Genomic DNA, 20526 nt, shown 5'->3' with positions numbered 1-20526 from the left:
GAGGAAGGTGACAGAACTTCCTGCCTCTAGGCTCGGAGAGCTCCCCGGGAGCCCCCAACCCTTGGGGCCTCCACTGCTCCATCAGCAAGCATCATTGTGGGGGCCCCGGGGGTCCCTGGTCCTGCCCCCTCTGCAGAAGAGGAAGTTGTTTCAGAAGGGGCAGCCGGGGGGAGGCAGGGGGCGGGGGATGCTCCGAGGTTCTGAGCTGGGTTGACAGTTTGGACCCTGGTTCTGGCTCCTGTGAGCATCCCCCCCCCTCCCCGGCCAAGCCTTGGTCTCCTCTGCAAAGAGCCTTTGCCCTGTTTCGGCGGGATGACCTGTCAGGGCGCCCAGCGGGCCTGGCACACAGCGTTTGCTCAGCAGAGCTCTGGCTTCGAGTCAAGGTCAGAACTGGTTTTAAGAAGAGCGCTTATAAATTTTGGCGTCATCCAAGTGCCTACCGTGTGCCTACGTCTCAGCTGGCTTCATCCTCACAGCAGCCCAAGGGGGAGGCACTGTTATCCACATTCTGTATTTGAGGAAATTGAGGCACAGAGTGGTTTATGTTGCATGCAATTTCCTCTGCTGGAGAGATTGCCTTGGCAGAGAGAAAGAGGGCTGTGTGTCTGTGTGTCTGTGTGTCTGTGTGTGTGGGGGGGGCAGCTCCACACTGCTGGGGACCCCCTGGGCTGGTCTCGACTACCGCCTTGCTTTGCTCAAACTCTGGTTGGTCTCTGGCAGAGCTGGGGCCTCCCTGGGGCCCCCCGGGGCCTTTTCTCCTGTTGGTCCTTGAGCGTGGCGAGAGGGACAGGGTGGCTGGCACTTCAGGGGCGTGTGTTTCTCCTTTGGGGAAGGGGCCACCTACTGCTTCTGCTTTAGGGAAAAAGCAAGGGGGGAGGGTCCCAAGTTCCAGGCCAGGCGCCCTGCGATCCATCCCTCCCCCAGAGGCCTTGCCAGAGCTGTTGCCACATACTGGGGCTGCCGGAGGCTGCTGGGCTGGACTCTGCCCCTCGCCTGAGTGCATTCCTTTGTCCTCTGGTGGGTGGGCGGGGCCTCTGATCCTTGTCCTCCTGGGCTCAGGACAGGCGCCACTGGGCTTCCCAGCCCCAGGTAATCCACCTGCCTTGCCTTTGTTTCCCAAACCGCTTTCCACTTCGGCAGTCGATGGGAGTGTTGGACTTGGCTGGGGCTCAAATCCCAGCTCGGCCACTGGCTCACTGGGTGACCTTGGCTCAGGCACCGTCCGAGTTTCGGTTTCCTTACCTGGAAAGCGGGGCCAAGTGAGAACGCCTGTCTCCCAGGCGGCCTGCAAAGAGCAGGGACAACAGTGGCTGGGAAAAGCTCTGTGGACTGTCCAGTCTGGGGCCATGCTCACGGGGGTGGGCCTGGGGACTTCACGGGCCGGCGGAAGTGAAACCCGGCCCGGCCGCAGCCCCGGGCGCTCACGGGCTGCCCGAGGCGGCCCCCTGCGTGCACGCATGCCTCCGCCGGTCAGCCATCGCCCCTTTGACCGGTCAGTAATCGCCCCTTTGACCGGCTGTTTTCGTGTTACCTTTGACCAAGTGTTTCTCAGTTCGTTAGCGCCATGGCCTCCAGCCTGACTTGGGGAGCTGGGGCGCAGTTTAGCTTCCTGGACCCCTGTCCTGAAGGCTCAGAGGTGGCGCCTCTGGGGGGGGCCCAGGAGTCTGCATTTTTAGCCCGGACCCCCGGGGACTCTGATGTTCAGATGTGTGGGAAGCTTGGTCGCCCGACAGTACCTCCTAAGAGCCCAGGGATTCCCACGGGAACGGTTTTACAGACAAAGGACCTGAGGTTTCCCGAGGAGAACTTTAAACTCGTTCCGAGTGAGCGCTGGCTCTCTGAAGGCCCCCGTGCCTGGTGGGCTGGAGGAGGCGGGAGGGAAGGTTGCGGGGTTGACAGGAAAAGCTTCTGGAAGGAGGTGACACTTGGGCAGGGTCTTCAAAACAGGTGGGATCCACCTAGAGACCCCGTAAGCAAATCTACAGGGTGGAGGAGGGTCATGCCGGGGAGAAAGAGGAGGCCCCAGGACTCATGCAAGACCAGAGAAGAAACAAGGTGGCAGAGATTGGGGACAGGGGTGGACAAGTGAGATGAGCCTTGGGTTTCGGATGGGGGAAAAAATGAAAGATTATTCTCCAGGCAGCTGGGAGCCACTGATAGTTCTTGAGCCAGAGGAGGGGTGCAGGCTGACATGGTAGGAAATGGGGTTTCTTAGAAGTGAGCCTGGCAAAGCTGTTGGACAGCCGAGGTCAGGGCGCGCCTCCAGGGGAGTCTCCAGTGGTTGGGGTGGTCTTGAGACGCAGCCCGAGTGACGGGCTAGAAGATGGCAGCGCTGTAACCCCAGCCCTGCGCTTAGCGGGCCCCGTCACAGCCTAAATGGAATCGCAGTGAGCTGGGGCGGGCGGTGGAGACTGCTTGGGGACGGCGCAGCCTGCAGCTGGGGGGTGGTCTGCACGTCCCTGCCCTGAGCCCGGCCTGCGGGGGGGTGGATTTTAACACTGAGCTTTTCTTCTAGCCGAGCAGTAGCTGCATTAGGCACCATCTTGTAGCGCTGCACCACCATCCGCCAGCCCGACCGAGTTAGCTGTGAATCCGGTCTACCCAGCTTTGGAATAAGAGCTTTACAGGCATCCGCTCCCACAGGGTTGGGGTTGTGGGGGACCACCCAGCCCTCCTTCGGACCTCAGTTTCCCCACTGTGAAACGAAGTCCCCCGCAGTCTGGTGGCCTTTCCGTGAAAGAGGCCGGTGTCTGTGCCTTTGTCTCTTCGACTGGCGGCGGGTCTGGGGCCTCGGTCTCCCCGCCTGCAGGACGGGCTTGGCGTCAACGCCCGAGGCCCCCGGTTCGAGTCTCGGCGTTGGCGTGGGATCGGCCCGACAGGGGCCAGGGAGACTTCGCTTCTAGGTCGTTTCTGGATGCGGTTCAGGGGACACATTTAGGGGAAGGTGATTCCCTAAGGGCTGGAGGCTCGCCCCTCCTGAAAAGGCCGTGATTCCAGAGTTTTGATCGCTTTTGCTGAAAAAAGCGATCCAGTGCCAGGAGGCCGGGTGGCAGCTCCAAACAAATGCCCTGTCTCTCTGCCGCCCCACAGGGAAGCCCCCGCCGCGCCCGAGCCGTGAAGGCCATTTGTCCCTCTGCTGAGTGTCCCCAGAGCCCTGAGCCCTAAACTTTCAGTTCGACAACTCTTTATTGTGCCCGGCCCTGTCCGAGGTGGCTAGAAACAGCTAAGAACGTGTGGCTGCCGCCCCCGCTTGCTGGCGGACCCCGGGCGCCAGGGAGGGCAGTCAGACGGTTACAGAGAGGAAGACAGAGGCGGCAAGAGCTGCGAGCCCAGGGGAGCGCCGGCGCCCGGGCCCCCCAGGCTGGGGCTTGAGGACCGCCTGCCAGCCACTTGGGGGGGGCGGCTGGCCGAGCCCACGTGTGGAGGAGTCGCCCCTGGGGATCCCGGGGCGGGTTCCGGGCGAGCGGGGCTGCCGGAAAGCGGGCCTCCAGGTACGTGGAGCAGAACGCCGGGCAGCGGGACCCGGGCCGGGGCGCGGGATGGACGGGGCGCGGGCCTCGGGGCGCGGGCCTGCTGCTCGGCCAGCCCCCCTGTTTTGCTCCATCTGCCACCGAGCGCTCGTGGAGCTGAATTTCTGGGTGCGGGCAAGGTAGGGGTGGAGCCAGGAAGGAAGAAGGCCCTTCCTGGTGGCTTAAAAGAGGAACAGCCAGGAGGAGGACGTTGTTGACAAACATTGGAGGAGTGAGGTGGCCCCTGTGCTGCTTTCACAGCCGAGAACCCTGAGGCCCAAGGAGAGAAGGCGGCTGGCGGCAGAGATGCCCCGGCTGGTTTCCGTGGCACTGCGACTCCCCGCCAGCCCAGGGGCAGGAGCTGGGGGTGGCCAGGCTGTGAGCGGGCGCTGGGCCTAGGCACCCTTAGCGGGCTCTGTCACCCAGGGCCTGTCTGCTTCCAGTTTCTCTAGGGCCGGGGAGGGGCTGTGCTCTGTTTGCTTTTCTCAGCCTCTCAGAGAGAGGAGGGCAGCTTCTGGCCCAAAGGGGAAGTTTGAGGCAATGGAAACTGAACGTTTCTTTTTTTTCTCGTCTTTCTTTTTACGGTGGCCCCCAGAAATAATCCTGGGTCCTGCAGAGCCTGCTCGGGGATCAGGGTCGATGCCACCCGCGCTTCCGGCAGAGCCAGGCTGCAGCGCGGAGGGCCGGGCGGTGGGAAAGCCGATGGGGGGAGAGTGACAGGCGTGGGGCTGGTGAGTCAGTGCCAGGAGGCAGTTGCCTGCTGACTCACCCGCTCCCCGGCCTGGGCCCCTCGGGCAACCTGACTCGAGCAAGCCCCAGGGGGTGGGGACGGCAGTGGAGAAGGGGCTTCGCTGACCTGTCTTCCAGCCCAGAGCTATAACTGGCCAAAACACAGCAGGGAAAAAGCCCGAACCCTCAGTGTTCCGGGCACGGCCGGCAGCAGGCTAAGGGCGGGCGTGAATGGCTCTTGCCAAGCCAGGGGCCAGGCATCCCAGAAGCCCCCGTGTTTGCGGCGTCGACAGATGTGCCAGTGCCATCTGTTCCCGCACGCAGGCTCCCGGACCGCCTGTGGGGGCCCCTGTGGCGTCTCTCCTCCCACCCCCGCCCTCTTGAGCTAAGCTCGTTGGTGCCCTGTGCTGGCGCTCTGCCGGGTGGTGTGGGGGGTCTTGCTACCGGAGTCTGATTCTAACTGAGCCGTGAGGCCCAGCTCGGAGGGCGTGATAGGGTGCCTCTTCCTCGAAGCTTTTTTTGTTTGCGCGGTCGTGGAACTCCGGCCTCTCCTTTGAATTGGTAGAATGATTAAAAAGCAAACCACCAAAAAAACGACCACTGGACAGTTAGCACTGTGAGGGCAGGGAAGTGACCTTCCCTGCAGGGTCTCTGGCCTAGCATGTAGTAGGCGCTCAATTAATGTGTGCTGAAGTCAAATGCCGGTTGGGGCCTCCCCAGAGGAAGTATTGCCCCAGGTGAGTAAGTGTTTGGCTCAGGGCCAGGGAGCGACTTGTCCAAGGTCACGTAGCAGCTTCACCCATGGGTGGGGGCAGGGGATCCAGCCTCGATCCAGCACGGGAACATTTTTTCCTCTGCATCATGGCAGTGTTATCGGTCCTTGGCCAGGGGGAAGGAATTCCAGCCGCCCATCTCTGACTGTGAGCTCCCTCTTGGCAAAAAGAGCCAGCCCGTCCAGGAGTACCCAGCTCACGATGCAGAAGCTGGGGGGCTCCCAGCATTGGGGTTACAGACCCCTCGGCCCCTGCTAGAAAGTTGCAACTGCCTCCAGAAAAGGCCCAAACTGGAGGTCAGCCCGGAATCCCCTCCCAGGGTGGGCTGGTGGGGCCGGCCGGGCAGTGACGGGCAAGCTGGGGCTTTTAGCGGAGAGGGTGGAGCCCTCACTTGGGGCAGTTAAAACCCTGCAGGGGCTGACACCATCTCGGGATAAAACCCAGGCTTCTGGCCATGGCCTTCAAGGCCCTGCGGCCTCCATCCCCACCCGCTCCACATCCCATTTTCCCCTTGCTCTCTGTCCCATGCCAGCCTCCTCTCTGTCCCTCTAACACACAACATGGCCCTCTCCGTCCATGCCCCCACCCCCCGGTCTTTGGAACCCCATTCTTCCCGGTGGCAGCCATACAGACATCAGCTTCAATGCAATTGAAAGCGCGGACCCTGGGAGCTGACCGCCTGGGTTTGAATCCTAGCTGTGTGACCTTAGGCAAGTGACTTTACCTCTCTGGGCCTCATCCAGGCTGCTGTGAGGAATAAACGAGTTGGGGCAGGGAAAGGGCGTGGCCGGCCGCCTGCCCACAGAGTCCTCAGCCAGCATCTGCCCTTAGGAAGGGTCACCTCCTCAGGGAGCCCTCCTTGCTTTCCCAGGCTAAAGGAATCCCGTTGGCCCCTCACTCACACGCCGTCTTGCTCTGTGGCCTTCCACCTGCCTGTCAAGGTTGGGAGTATTTGTTCACTCTGTGTATTTAGCCACTGCCTCCCCTTCTGGAATGCCTGCTCCTTAGGGCTCACTTCTGTGTCCGTAGCTCCCGGGCAGGTCCTGGCACATAGTAGGGCAGCTTCACCCTTGCACTCTGTTGCAGTCACCGCCTGCCATGGTTATCCTTGCCCTCAATTTACCCCCGGGCCGCCGACGTGCAGAAGGGGGAAGTGGCCGCCCGCGTGACCCCGTGGCGCCGGAACCCAGCCCTGGCGTCCTGACCCCTCGCCCGCTCCCTTCCCCTGACACGCCGTGCCCTGGAGGACCTCCTGTGTGCGGCGCGGGGGGCCCTGCCCGCTCCCCTTCACCTCGGGGGCCGGTGCCTGCCGCCCCGCCCCCCCCCCCACCGGCCGCTGTGCCCTCCCAGGGCGTCTGTGGCCTGCGAGCCCCTTCCCCTCATTTCCAGCTGCCCTCTTGCGGTCACCTGGGCTTGGGGTCAGGTCCTGTGCCTGCCAGGAGAGGAGGAACCTGTGTGGACCCAGGCCCCAGACCCGGGGCTCGTGTACCTGCAGTGACAAGGTGGCCGTAGCCTGGACTCCCGCCCACCAGCCGTTCCCACATTGTCCCAAAAGGCCAGTTTTTTGGTCAAAACCTGCTCGCTTTAACCCACTTTTTCCTCTGCAAACCACAAAACCAAAAAAGTACCGGCAGGGACGGGGGCTGCGGGCCTGGCAGCTCGCTTAGCCAGGCCACTCTGCCCCCAGGGTGGTCCCCGTTGTCATGACGATGTGGAACTGGAGTCAGGCCCTGGGTGCAAATCCTGGCCCACCGCCTCCGCGCCGTGTGATCTAGGGCGAGACCCGCCTCTTCTCTGAGCCTCGGTTTCCTGACCTGTGCAGGAGGAAGACTGTGGGAGCCTGGGCACAAAGTAGAAGCTTCTGGAGGTTGCGGGCGGACCTGGCACCGGGCAGGGGGCTTTCCACGGCGGTGGGGTGAGGTGTCCAAGGGAAGGAGGTGCTGCTTACGGGGAGTAGGGGCAGGCTGCCCGCTCGGGGCTGCACTTAGGGGAGCGGCCAGGAGGGTCCGGGGTGCAGACCCCCGCGCCCCGGAGAGGTGCTCCTGCAAACAATGCCCCCAACAGAAGTCTCTTTCCCTGGCACCAGAATATTGTCGCACATTGTTTGGGCTTTGTTCTGGGCAGAACAATGGCCAGCTTCCTGGATGACCTCACTGGGAAAGGCCGCCGGGGCTCATCTCCAGGCCCTCCTGCCCCCCACACCCTCCACGGCCACCTCAGGTGACCTGGTCAGACCCCCCCACGTACGTGTCGGTTTGGCCCACAGAGTGATATAGAAGTTGGAAAACGTGTGTGCACGTACAGTCCCAGATTTTCACTGGTCTTGAGAAATCAGAGACCCTGGTCCCAGCGGGTCCCCGTCCCAAAGGGCAGCTGCAGTAACTGGAGCTGCGGAGCGGCTGCCCCTATTTTGAGGGGCCCCAGAGGCCCTGTTTGCCGCAGTCCCGTGCGCCTTCCTGCCACCTCTCCCCTGGTGCCCTCCACTCCCATCTTTGGCTCACCAGGTGCCCGGAGGCCTTTGAGTCTGTCACGCTTGAGTTAGCCGTCCCGTAGGAACAGGCAACCAAGATGGAAGGGTCTGTGCCCCACAGTTCCACCTAGTAAATATTTTAAAGGTGTACTATTTTATGGGTTAAAAAAGCAGTTAACGTCTTTCTTTTCAAGAACTGCCACCCCAGTTAGAGTGTAAAATAATACTTTTAACACAACTTACATTTGTGTGTGTGTGTGTTTTTGTTTGCTTTCTTTTTTGTATGTGTCCCCTTAATTGTTAATGCCACATTCTTAGGCCGGGAATGCTAGTGAGCCTCCTGCCTGCCCGTGGCAGACATTGCTAATCGATCCCAGCATCCCTCCTCGCTGAGCCTGTTGTTTGCCTCAATCTGGGGAGGCGGCACTCAAAGGATCCCCTTTGAATCTACCAGGGACGTCTGGGAGGTGCTTCCTGTTTGCTAGAGGAAGGGGCTGGTATATTAGCACCAACTGCCCTGCCTGGTCCAGGCGGTTTAGTCAGCTCGATGCCCTCCGTGGCCTGCTCAGCCCGTTCCGTGGCTCGCTCAGCCCATTCCGTGGCCCTGGCCGCCATGGCCCCCCAGCGCTGCCCAGCCTCCGAGCCCTGTCCCGTCACGTGGCCCCCACTTCCCTGTTTTCCCTGCCTAGTTCCCCATGTGTCACCCTGTCTTGCCGCCCACCCCTAGCTTCTTAAAGGAGCCAGACCCAAGTCCCTTGGTGAAGGCGCCGAAGAAAGCGGCCCGAGGCAGCCTCGTGGTTTCAGACGTGGACTGTAGAGGCCAAGGCAGCCCAGGGTGCTGTGCGCGTGTGGGACCTGGGGCAAGTGGCCCCACCTTTCAGCACCTCGGTTTCCTCATTGGCATGGCAGGGATGCTGAGGGGACCTGCTCAGGAGGTGAACTAAGAAAATTGGGGTGAAGTGCTGGGCTCAGAGCCTGGCATGCAGTCGGTGCTCAGTAAGTGCAGTTTTCTTTCTTTCTTTTTAAACACACTCTTAGGATTCAGTGCCTGGCACACAGTCTAATAAAATCCCAGTGCCGTCAGCTATTTCCTTCAATTACCACTCATATTTTTTGATCACTTAGTATGTACCAGGCCTCATGCTGAATATTTATAGGCATCATCCTGTTTAATCCTTATGAAAGTATTACTATTATTTTAAATTTATCTGCCCCCCACCCCTCTACTGCTTGCACTGTCTGCTCTCTGTGTTGATTTGCTGCACATTCTTCTGTGTCTGCTTGTTTACTCTTCTCGTCTTCTCCTAAGGAGGCACCGGGAACTGATCCCGGGACCTTCTGACGTGGGAGAGAGGCACTCGATCGCCTGAGCCACCTCAGCTCCCTGGTTTGTTGTGTCTCTCCTCTGTGTCTCTTTTTGTTGCATCATCTTGTTGCGCCAGCTCTCCACACCACACAGGCCAGCTTGCTTTTCACCAGGGGACCCCAGGAATCAAACCCAGTACCCTCCATATGGTAGATGGGAGCCACGTCCACTTTCCTTAGTATTTTTTTTAATCTCCATTTTTTACCCATGTGGAACCTGAGGCACAGAGAAGTTGCTCAGGGTCGCACAGAACGAGAGGATAGACCCCAGCTCTGATTTGGGCTAGGCAAGGGGTCCAGCCATTTGCTCACTTCTGCAGCAAGCCCGGCAGGCTGGGGGGCCCTTTAGGCCTCAGTTTCCCCCACCTATAAAATGGGTCTGCCATCCAGGTCTCCTCCCATCCCTAGCTCTGGAATTCTGGTTGCCACTTGCCCAACCCGCAGATCAGTAGCTCGCCCAGGGGTTGGCTGAGAAACAGCAGACTCTTACACCAGCTCCAGAAATCTCAGCTCTGTGCTCAGGACTTTTAGGGTAGGGAAGCATTCCAGAGAGGAAAAAGACAAAGTACTTGCCCTCTTGGGGGGAAAAATGGTGGAAGCTCATGGATGGTTGAGTTGGTGACAATAAGAGATTAGCCGTGTCAGACGCGGATGGTTTCCTTCAGAAGGTTCCAGGTTGCAGGGGGAAGGCTGGAGCATTTGGTGCAGAGCCTCTGGGCAGCTTGTCCGGAAGAAAGAGGCAAGAACTTGGTTTCCCCAAAGCCTGGAGCTGAAGAGGCAAATGTGGGTGTAGGTAGCCGGGCAGCGTCTGAACCTCAGTTCAAGGTCGGGCTGGCCGTGGTGCAGGCACCTGAGGAGCAGCGGGGTGGAAGGGCACCAGGAGGCAGGTGCCTGGTTCCCAGCCCCGCTCCGGCTTGGACCCTGTACCCTCCCCTCTGCAGGTCGTTTCCCCTGGACTTCAGCTTTCCCACCTGTGAACAGCGGGGAGCGCTCCTCGCTTCTAAGGCTTCCTTCCCTAGTGGCTTAGACATTGGGCAATCCTGGGTTGGAATTCTAGTTCCACTTCCTCCTTCCCCACTGTGCAGCTTCAGGCAGGCCCCTCACTCCCCGGCCTGAGCCTCAGCTTCCCTCATCTGTAAAATGGGACTGCAGATCCCTTCCACAATAAGGCTTCAGAGGAGAGAATGAGAAACCGTGTTTATAAACAGCTCCACACAGAGTAAATACTCAAAAATCTGGTTGTTCTCAAGTGCGGGAAGCAAAGGAACAGCTGATAAATCCGTTGTCTCTGAAACTGGGTTGAATCTGTTCCTGTGTGTGCCGGCTCTGAGCAGGCGATGTGCAGGGCGGGCTTCAGGCACGGCTGGTTCCGGCTGTGACCCCCAAAACAGACACAAGGGTATTTTCAGCTAGGCAAGCTTCATCCTGGAGCTGCTTTATCGGAGCTGATTCTAATGGCGTGTAGCTGTGATAACTAAAAAGGAAGCTCTTAAAATGGGGAATTATGTTTCTCAGCCACTATAAAATCACCCTGGGCTCGAGGCCAAGGAAAACAGCTTCGTCCCTCATCGGCGGATGGCAGGGAAGCAGGCTGCTCAGAAGCATGTGGAAGGGGACTCGTCCCTCTGTGCTTAATGCACCACGGGGCGGCAGGTTGTGGGAGCTGACGGGAGAGAATGAGCAGGTCTAATCGTGAATCTAGGGAGGTGGCGTTGCCTGAGGTCGGGCTGGTTAGGCAGTCATGATGGGTGATTGGCAGTGGCTGAGGGTTTGGGTGTGAGGACATCAGCCGTCGTCACTAACAGCTGAGTGGCCTCGGGAGTGTCACTTGGCGTCTCTGGGTCTTGCTGATCTCACCCTAAGGAGGGCCAAGGCCTTACAGATCCCAAGGTCAGGGTGGACCTGAGAATTATTGCATCATTAGCAACAACAGTAATAGTAGTAGCTACTATTTATGCAATACTGGGCTAAGCACTTTCCTGGCTCATTTAATCCCCATGAACTCCCCGTGAGGTGGGCACGATTATCCCCACGTTATGGATGAGGACACTGAGGCCCAGAGAGGTCGACTGACTTCCCTGCGGAGGCCCAGCCAGGAGGCAACTCGGGCTGAGTCCGGGCTCACGCTCTCAGGCTCCTCCAGGGCCAGAGGGCCCGGCGCGCTGGACAGGCTGCTGCAGGGCTGTCCAGGCAGAGGGCTCGCTCGGGGGCAGGACATCGGAGGAACGGAGGGGCCGAAGCAGGTTCCGGCGACCGCTATCCTGAGGAGAAAGGGGAGTGGGCGGGGACCGGCCCCGCGGAGCCTTGTACGCCGCCGGGGAAGGGGCTTGTGTTTCCTGGCGGTTCTTGCTGGGGGGGGGCCTGTGGCAGGGGAGGGGGCATCATGGTCTGAGCTGCGCGTTCATCGGTTCCCTTCAGCTCCGCGGTGAGAATAGATGGGGGGGCCGGAGGGTGACACGGGGTGGCAGCGGGGAGACCCGTGAGGGGGCTGCCCCAGACGCCCGTGCAAGGGCTGCCGGGGCCTGGTGGTTGCCATGGCAACGGAGGGGTGTGGGTGGGTGCCAGGCACGCTGGGGAGGCAGAGCCAGAACGGGCGGGTCTTGCCCACGTGGGCTGCCCGGGTGCGGGGTCGGCCGATGCCCCAGAGGGATTTGAAGGGAGCCCGCGGTCCCGAGCGGGGCCTGGGGGCGCCTGCGTCCGCCCCCGACCCCTTCAGCCCTCATCGGGCCTGTGTGAGCTGAGACCTGGGTGACGCCGTGGAGGCAGTGACGGGGGGACAGACACAGGGTCGCCGGCTGCGTGTTCTCTAAGGGCAGCAGGGCCGGCACAGCGACGGCCAGGGTCGGAGAGGTGGCGGGGACGCATGCACGGGGGCCCCTTGGGTATCTTGACACGACAAGCCCCTGCCCGCTTCGTTCGGCCCCCTACCCCCCCTCCTGGCTCACCACGGGGCTCAGAAGGTGGGGGTCCTACCAGAGTGGGCGGCCCCAGCGTGCAGGGGCCCCCAGGCCTCACTCTGTGAGAAGCCGGCGAGCACTTGGAGCCGAGCAGACTCAGGGATCCCCGGTGGCTGCCCCCGAAGGTTCTGGAGCATTCGCTGCACGCCAGGGTGGCACGAGGGGCTGGGGACCCGGGGCTTGCCAGGTAGCCCCAGGGGCGCGCAGAGCCCAGCTCCCAGGGCGGGGGGCTTCGGCCGCTCGGCGTGGAGGCCTGACCGCCGGCGTGGGGGCCCCTTCCAGCTCCCAGGTCCAGGCAGAGCCCAGCAGGGCGGCACCCAGCGAGGAGGCTGGGGGGTCGTTCCCTGAAAAACATCTTCATTAGGAGGGCGTCGAGCCTCACATCCTCCAATTATGCTCGCCCGCGCCAGCCCACAATGGGCTGCCTGATAAGCATCGGGCCGCGTGCTGGCGTGCCAGAACAATGTGCGCTCGGGCTATTTTTACGGTCGCCGCGCGCTTGGCCGAACCCCGCGCCTCGCCCCAGGGGAGCAGCCAAAGAAAGGCCCGGCGGCCGCTCGTCTGCGCCCCAGGAGCCGGGGGAGGCCTCCGGAGGAAACCTTTTCTGGGTCTGCTCACCGCCAGATAGCAAAACAATCAGGCCTCCCCACCCCCAGCGGGGAGGAAGGAGGCGCCGGGGGAAGCGGACTTTCAGCTCTGCTTTTGTGGCAAGGTGACCCCAAGGGGGGCCTGGCTGCTGGGCCCCCCCGCCCCAACCCCTCGACACGGCCGCGGCCGGCGCCCCTTGGCCGCCTCCTGCCCCCCTTCCATCCAGAGAAGGGGGGGGTGACCTTCCCCCAGCACGCCGGGCACCAGTGCCGCGCCGTGCCCTCCTTGTGGAATTGTCACAAGCCGATGCACCGGGCGGCGAGGAGAGGAGGCTCTGGGGCGGGCGGCGTGCCCGAGCCAGCCGCGGGCACCCGGCAGAGCCTGACTTGAACCGCGCACTGCCCATTCCGTCGGGGCTCTCCAGGGACACCAGCCGACAGCAGGCCCTGCGTGGCGCGGGCGCGTGCACGGGGAGCCACACGTGTGTATTTAAACGTGTTTTATAAGGAATCGGCTGGTGTGAACGAGGGGCCCGGCAAGCCTGTCCCATTGCGCTGGCCGCAGGGTGGAAATTCTGGAGAGGGCCCTGTGACGCTCCCGTGTCCGAACTCCTGGCAGCCCAGATGCCGGAAGAGTTGATGTTGGGGTCTTGAGGCCGCAGACAGGACCGACAGGGCCCTGGCCCTCCCGGAGCCTCCACTCTAATTGAGAACGATGTGATTAACAATTAAAGCAGCTGGAAATGAACTAGGTGTTGTCGGGTAACGAGAAGCGCTTTGGGGGAAAGACAAACTCCGATGTCCCCTGGGGCCGGGGGAGCTGTCGGCCGGGAGGCGAGCTGGTGTCCGGTCCCCGCGCGCAGGGCGGCCGCGTTGGCTCTGGCCGCCGGTCGCCATGAGGACGTAGGGGCCCCGCGTGGACAGACCTTGCGGTGTTTTCGAGAGAATCTAGAAATCGGGACTTTTCTCTGAAATCTGATATTTCGGTGCCGGCCACCTATCTGGATCTTGGCGATGCACAAGTCGTGTCCCGTGACTTGGCTGCGAGCCTGCTGCCTTTGGGGTCATTCCTTTCATCCCACAGGTGGGGACACCACTGGGGTCCAGGGGCGGGGAGGGGCAGGCACCCACCTCGTCCTCTCCCTCTGGGTGGCACCGCACGGTGCGCTCCGAGGAAGCGTCATCCGCCCCGAGCCCGTGTGCCTGTGTCCTCAGTGCCAGGCTGCCAGGGAGAGTGAGGACGTGCAGAAAGAAGAGCCCCTGCCCTGGCTGGCGGCAGGCGGCGATGGGGCAGGGGGATGGGGCCCCCTGAGCCTTAGGGATCTGAGTGCCGGCCCACTAAGGCCCCGGCTGGACATCGAAGCCAACTCCGATGCTCCTGGAGACTTCAGTGGGCAAGCTGAGGAAGGGTGCGGCACCCAGACGGGGGTGGCTGTGGGAGCTGTCAGCCCCACAGGCCTGAAGAAGGCGCCACTGGAGGGCGGGGTGGGCTTTTTATGGGATCAGCGAGGCCTGGGGCCACGTCCCGAAGGTACGTCCCCACTGCCAGGCGCCGCCAGGGGAGATGGGGAAGAGATACCCCTTCCCTTCCCTTCCTCCCTGACCCGGGGGCTTCCCGCTGGCTCATCCTCAGGGGGATAAGCCTCCCGTGTCCTGAGCAAGCCCGGGGGTGAGGGAGAGGGGCGGACTCGTGGAGAATGCCCGGCACCCACGCAGTGCCTATCCCGTCTTTTTTATGCCTCAGAGATGGGCTGGTGCAGACATTGCGAGTGTATTTCATACCCCCCCCACTTCCCGTCCTTTGATGGAAACCCCATTTTCAAATACCGCCTCCACTCCAGCCTTAGACCCCATTGCTTGTGCATTTAAGCGTATTCGTCCTTAAAACATGTAACATGTGTGAGTTGGTGCCTGCTGGGGCCGGGCACTGCTGAGGCCTTTGTGAGGGGGCAGCAGCCGTTTTCTATGCAAACCTGAAATTAGAAAACAGCGTCTTGTCATTTCTGGAAGAGGCAGGGTGTTGTCTGAAAGGGCTTGACCCACCTGTGGCACATTGTGTTTTGTGAAAGACGGTGCCAGGGCTGGGGACGGGTGCAGGCTGGAGTGTGACAGTGGGGACATTTGACCTGAGACCCCCCCCCCCCCCGGTGCTTCTGCTCAGCAGGTGCCTGGGAAGGGCGCCTGTCGATTCTGTGGGTTCCACGTGTCCCCAGTGCCCCCAGCCTGCATCACGGGGTCCCTGATGCCCAGTAGGGCGCCTGGCTGTCGTTCCAGAGCAGCCGACACGCCGGGACCTCCGGACCCCTGCCCCGAGACCCTGAGGCAGTTCTTTATCCACCTCCGTTGGCTTCTGCTTCGTTCCCTCCAGAAAACGAGGAGATGGCCACCAAGGAGAAGCTGCAGTGCCTGAAAGATTTCCACAAAGACATCCTGAAGCCGTCCCCGGGGAAGAGCCCGGGCACGCGGCCCGAGGACGAGGCCGACGGGAAGCCGCCGCAGAGGGAGAAGTGGGCCAGCAAGATCGACTTCGTGCTGTCGGTGGCCGGCGGCTTCATCGGCTTGGGCAACGTCTGGCGGTTCCCGTACCTCTGCTACAAAAACGGTGGAGGTGAGCCTGGCCTGGGGCCGTGCGTCCAGGGCAGAGCGCGGGGGGGCGGCCACTCTGTGCCACTTGACCAGGTCCCCACCCTGAACCCGCCCCCAGGTCAACCTGGCCCGCCCCACCTCACCTCACCCACAGGAGGTGAGCCTCGCCTGGGAGTTGGTATTCTGCCAGGTGCTTCCTGTGTGACGTTGAGCCAGCCCCTCGCCCTCTCTGATCCTCCAGTTGGTCATCTCTGAAGAGGTGTGGGGCTAGAACAGGCCCAGGCTGCCCAGGCCTCCCCTCCTTCATAGATTTCCCGAGCCTGTGTACCTCCTGACTGTTGCTTACTTTCCATCTTTCCTCACATTTGCTCTTGCTTTTCTGACTTAACCTGCTGCCATTCAGAAGCAAGCTCTGTTTCTCCCCCATGAGCGGGAAACCCATGTGGTTTGCTGTAATGAAGCCATATCCAGCAAAAAAAAAAAGATAAGAGTGGGGAATGTTTTTCAAAATGTAAGGGGTTGGGTTTGTTTCTTTCTTTCTTTTTTTAAAGATTTTATTTATTTCTTTCTCTTCCCTTTCCCCTGCCCCAGTTGGCTGCTCTGTGTCCATTCGCTGTGTGTTCTTCTGGGACCTCTTCTATCCTTATCAGCAGCACCGAGAATCTGTTTCTTTTTTGTTGCATCATCTTGCTGTATCAGCTCTCCGTGTGTGCGGCGCCATTCCTGGGCAGGCTGCACTTTCTTTCGCGCTGGGCGGCTCTCCTTACGGGTGCACTCCTTGCGCGTGGGGCTCCCCTACGCGGCGGGCACCCCTGCGTGGCAGGGCACTCCTTGCACGCATCAGCACTGCACATGGGCCAGCTCCACACGGGTCAAGGTGGTAAGCGGATGCCCTAACCCCTGGGCCAAGTCCGCCTCCCGGGTTTGTTTCTTTCTGGCTTCATTGGTCTGCTGAAGGCTCTGAGCTGGAGCCTTCTCTCTTCTGCACACGGCTGTTAGAGGTGCTGAAGGTGGGCATCTCCCCATGACGCAGAAGAGGGATGGAAGAGAACTGGCCAGCGAGGCAGTTTGCCGCTGAGGGCATGTCTGTAGCTGACAACTTGTCCTTGTCGGCAGAGGGCCACCTGCCCATGCCTCAGGAGAACCACGTTCTGGAAGTTGCGCGTTCCAGCTGATTCTTAACCTGGAGGTCTCGGGCTGCTCTGGGGTGCTGCTGACCACCCCAGCTCCTCCCCAGATCATGCACATACACACAGTCTAAGTCCACACAGTGGCAAAGGCTTTAGGGACCCCCGGAAGCCATTCGTGGACACCAGGTGGGAAGTGCGCACCCCACCCTCTGATTTTCTTTGCCCCTTGTTCCTCTCCTGGAAAGCCCTGGCCGGAGACACCCACCCCATTTCTCACCGCCGCGCCCTTCCTAGATAGTTCTCAGTGTCCCGTCTTTGGTCAGGCCTGGGGAGGAGTGGGTAAAGGCTCGTACAAGGGAAAAACACGTTTGTGATGGGTCTCCGGCTGAGCAGGGCCTCTTCAGCTGGGTGGGTGCAGAGCAGGCAGGCAGGCGGCTTGGGCTGGAAGCCGCTAGCAGATTTGGAGGAGGTGAGAGGGCACCCTGGAAAGGGGAGGCCGGCTGGACAGGGGGGCAGGGCCCAGGGGGTTTTCGTCCAGGTCTGAGAGTTTGGCCTCCATCCCTCACGTCCCTCACCCGTTCTCACCGGTGCTAATGGCTGGGAGGGATTGGGAGCGAGCACTGGGCGGCGAGTCTCTGAAGCATCAGCCTCTGTGACGGCTGCAGCCTGACCTTCACCCCCCTCTGCTCTCTCTGCAGGTGCCTTTCTCATACCATATTTCATTTTCCTGTTTGGGGGTGGCCTGCCTGTGTTTTTCCTGGAAGTGGTCATTGGCCAGTATACCTCTGAAGGGGGCATCACCTGTTGGGAAAAGATCTGCCCCTTGTTCACCGGTGAGTATAAGAAAAAGGTCGCCCGGGGCGTGGTGTTCCTCAACTCAGCAAATAGCCTCTTGCCAGGCACAGTGGATCCTCGGGCAAATCACCCAGCACTGTACTTGACACCAGGTAGCAGCTGATATGTCATACTTGTGATGTGGCTGCTGCTGCTAACTAGGAAGGGGAAAGGACAGAGGGCAAGTGCCCAGCAGGTGGTAATTGCTCAGGCACTGCCAGCTGTCTCCACCTCTCTGGGTTGCTGAAGGATAGGTAAGCTAGTGGCTGCTTGGCAGGATCATGCAGCAGATAAGTACTCAGGTTCAAGAGTTCCTGCCTGGGTTCAAGTCCCACATCCTCCTCTTGCCAGCTTTGTGATGTTGGGAAAGTTGCTTAATCTCTTAAAGAATATGCTTGCTTCATGGGTTGCTAGGGAGACAAAATGACACAGCCATGTAAAAATGCTTTGTACGTAATAAGCTCCAAATGAATGGACTGTTAAAACATTTTGTCCTACACCTAGTACATAGTATGCACTTATAAAATAATCAGTTATGATTTTAACTGTCAGAGGATGAGAGAATGCAAGAACCTACTTATTCAGTCATCCACATAATTCCTTCCATCCATCCTCTGAACATTTCTTACCATAGACCACCCAATAAAGAAATCATCCATCCACCCATCCTGTAGCTGTTTATGCATTTAGCTACCCATCCACTCATTCATTCATCCATTCAATCTTCCAACCAACCACCATCCATATAACTATTCAACAAATCCAGTAACCATCCCTCAATCCAACATCTGTCCATCCATTACTCATCCATCCATCTAACCATCCTTGCAACCAATCATCAATCTATCTAATCATCCATCCAACCAACCATCCATCCAACCAACCAACCATCCATCCATCCAACCATCCATCCAACCAACCATCCATCCATCCATCCAACCAACCATCCATCCATCCATCCATCCATCCATCCAGCCAACCAACCAGCCATCCATCCAGCCAACCATCCAGCCAACCAACCATCCATCCATCCAACCATCCATCCAACCAACCATCCATCCATCCATCCAACCATCCACCCATCCATCCATCCAACCATCCATCCAACCAACCATCCATCCATCCAACCATCCATCCATCCAACCATCCATCCATCCAACCAACTATCCATCCATCCATCCAACCAACCAGCCATCCATCCAGCCAACCATCCAACCAACCAACCATCCATCCAACCATCCCATTCATCTAACTATTCATTCTTTCACCTATCCATCTCCCCAGTCATCCATTCATCCTGGAAATATATGCCAGCCACTGTTGAAAGGCCACTTTGGGGTCCATTTTGGGATGCCGTGGCCTTCCAGCCGAGTCTGTGGCCTCGGTGGGTCTGGCCTCACCCCTGATGTTCATCTTGCTTGCCCACACCCGCAGGCATCGGCTATGCCTCCATCGTGATCGTGTCCCTCCTGAACATATACTACATCATCATCCTGGCCTGGGCCACGTACTACTTGTTCCACTCCTTCCAGACGGAGCTGCCCTGGGCACACTGCAACCACAGCTGGAACACGCCCCGTTGCATGGAAGACACTATGCGCAAGAACAGGAGCGCATGGATCACCCTCACCTACACCAACTACACCTCCCCCGTCACCGAGTTCTGGGAGTAAGCTGAGGGAGACGGGGAGGGCATGGGTGGGGGCAGAGAATCTTCCCAGGGATGTGGGAGTAGCTGCTGTGGGAGGTTGGGGGAGGGGCAGATTTGGAGAAAAATCCATGCCTTTGGTCTCCAATCTGCCATGACTTGCTGTTTGACCTTAGGCAGGTCACTGTCCTTCTCTGAGCCTCAGTTTCTTTACCTGTCAAATGAGAGAAATGAATCATTCTGACCCCCATGGGACTGCTGTGAGGATTGTTTTCTAAAGGCAGGTATACATCCTTACAGTTACTTTAGCTGAAAGTAAAGTCTAAAATGATACGATTTTCTTAATGCATTTTAGAAAAAAATGTAGTTAGTGCATCAGACTGTGAAAATAGTCTTATATGGTAAATGCTTATGTGAAGCAGAAGTAGTTATCAAGTGAAAAGGTGAGGACTACAGTGAAAAGTGTGTATCAGTTAGCTTTTGCTGCATAACAACCATCCCAAAATAAAGTGGCTCTAAAACCATCTTGATCCTGCTGGTTGGCAGTTTGGGCTGAGCTCAGCTGGGCAGCTCTTCTTGTCTTGGCTGGCTTCCTCATCTCTCCGCAGTGAGTGTGAGGTCATCAGGACAGCTCTCCTGGAGAGTGGCTGGCTGTGAGCTGGGGCATCAGGGGCAACTGAGCCATGTGGTCTCATCACCCAGCAGGCTAGCCTGGGCTTGTTCACAGGTGGCTCCGCATTCCAAGAACGGCATTTGGGAAAGCCCCAGTGTGCAGGTGCTTTTCAAACCTCTGCTCACCAAAGTCACATGCTAACCCAGGATCATGAGGTGAGGAAAGAGACTCTCTCGCTTTATGGGTGTTCTTACAATTTACCATAATATAGCCAGTGTATCACGAAGGCTGGATGTGGAGGTCTGAAATTTGGGGAGCTATAGGATGCTGATATCTGGGAGGTCCTTCTAACTCAGTGCTTGATTGCTGATCAAAATATATATTGGTGCATCGCTTCCCCTGCTCTCCATGAGCTACTAAATTTGGGACTTAGCACTTAGCTGTGGCCCGTTCAGCCCTGGGAGTAGCTGAGCTAGGGCGCTGCGTGGAAGTTCGAGAAGTAGGGGCAGGGAAGGCTGCGCAGGGCAGTGGTGGTCCCTTATATCTTTAGTGTGAGCCTTTGCTGTTTCCAGGGGGTCTGCCCACCTCTTGGAAGAGGAACAGGCCCAGAAAGGAGGGAGTGGCCAGCTGTGGCTTTGGGGCTGGGACACTGAAGGCGGGGGGTCTGTCCCCTCCCTTGAGCGTGTCGCCCTCGTTCAGATGGGTTCCCATTCCTGCCTCGGCCTTTGGGCCTGTCGTGTGTGTCTACGGGCCCCTGGGGCTGCTGGGAACAGGGGGGTTCTTTATATATCTTTTCCACTTGCAAACAAAGACGGCTCTGAAAGCACACCCCTCACCCGCTTAGCTCCCCACCCTCCCGAGAGCCGAGTTTCCAAGGGCCCGGCGCCTCGAGAGGCCGAGACAAAGAAATGCTGGTGCTTCATTCTTCTCTCTTGAATGGAGCCCGAGGCCACAGCCCTGGCCGTTCCCGGGTGTTCTTGGCATAAACCTGAGCACCCGGTGCCTGACCCCTCCTGGGCACTGGCCTCGGCTGCGCGTCGGGTGGCTGCCAGGGCCTCTTTTCCTCGGTGGGGACTTGCCTGCCTGGTCTCGGATCCCCTCCACCCCTGCTAGCTCGCCCTCCCTCCGGGCCTCGGTGTCCTCCCTGTCCTTCCAGAGTGGCAGGGCGGCCCTAACTGAGCAAGGCCACGGGCGCGGCCAGCCCAGTGCACCTGCAGGCTATTATTGCTCAGTGTCCTCGCAGGCAGTCCAGCCGCCCCCCGAGGGCACGGGGAAATGTGTGCAGGTGTCCTGCTGACCGGAGATGGTACCGTCCCTCCTCAAGA

At 59.6% G+C, this 20526-nt stretch overlaps 1 protein-coding gene across 4 annotated transcripts in view; it reads left to right on the top strand.

Annotated features, from left to right (window-relative positions):
• The window catches only part of SLC6A6 (solute carrier family 6 member 6), a 75271-nt gene that overhangs the window by 20727 nt on the left and 34018 nt on the right, over positions 1-20526 (top strand). For 3 of the 4 annotated variants that reach the window (XM_058288335.2, XM_058288337.2, XM_058288334.1), the window contains 3 exons: positions 14759-14998; positions 16805-16939; positions 18375-18609. In XM_058288335.2, coding sequence (XP_058144318.1) covers positions 14770-14998; positions 16805-16939; positions 18375-18609 — 599 coding nt within the window. In that variant the 5' untranslated portion in view covers positions 14759-14769. Of the gene's footprint in view, positions 1-14664; positions 14999-16804; positions 16940-18374; positions 18610-20526 lie in introns of all 4 variants that reach the window. The other variant, XM_058288336.2, reaches the window with a different exon arrangement.

Source organism: Dasypus novemcinctus, chromosome 26, assembly GCF_030445035.2.
Source record: "Dasypus novemcinctus isolate mDasNov1 chromosome 26, mDasNov1.1.hap2, whole genome shotgun sequence".
Lineage (NCBI taxonomy): Eukaryota > Metazoa > Chordata > Mammalia > Cingulata > Dasypodidae > Dasypus > Dasypus novemcinctus.
Note: the sequence above shows the minus strand (reverse complement) of the source record. Positions and strands in the feature narration are given on the sequence as shown.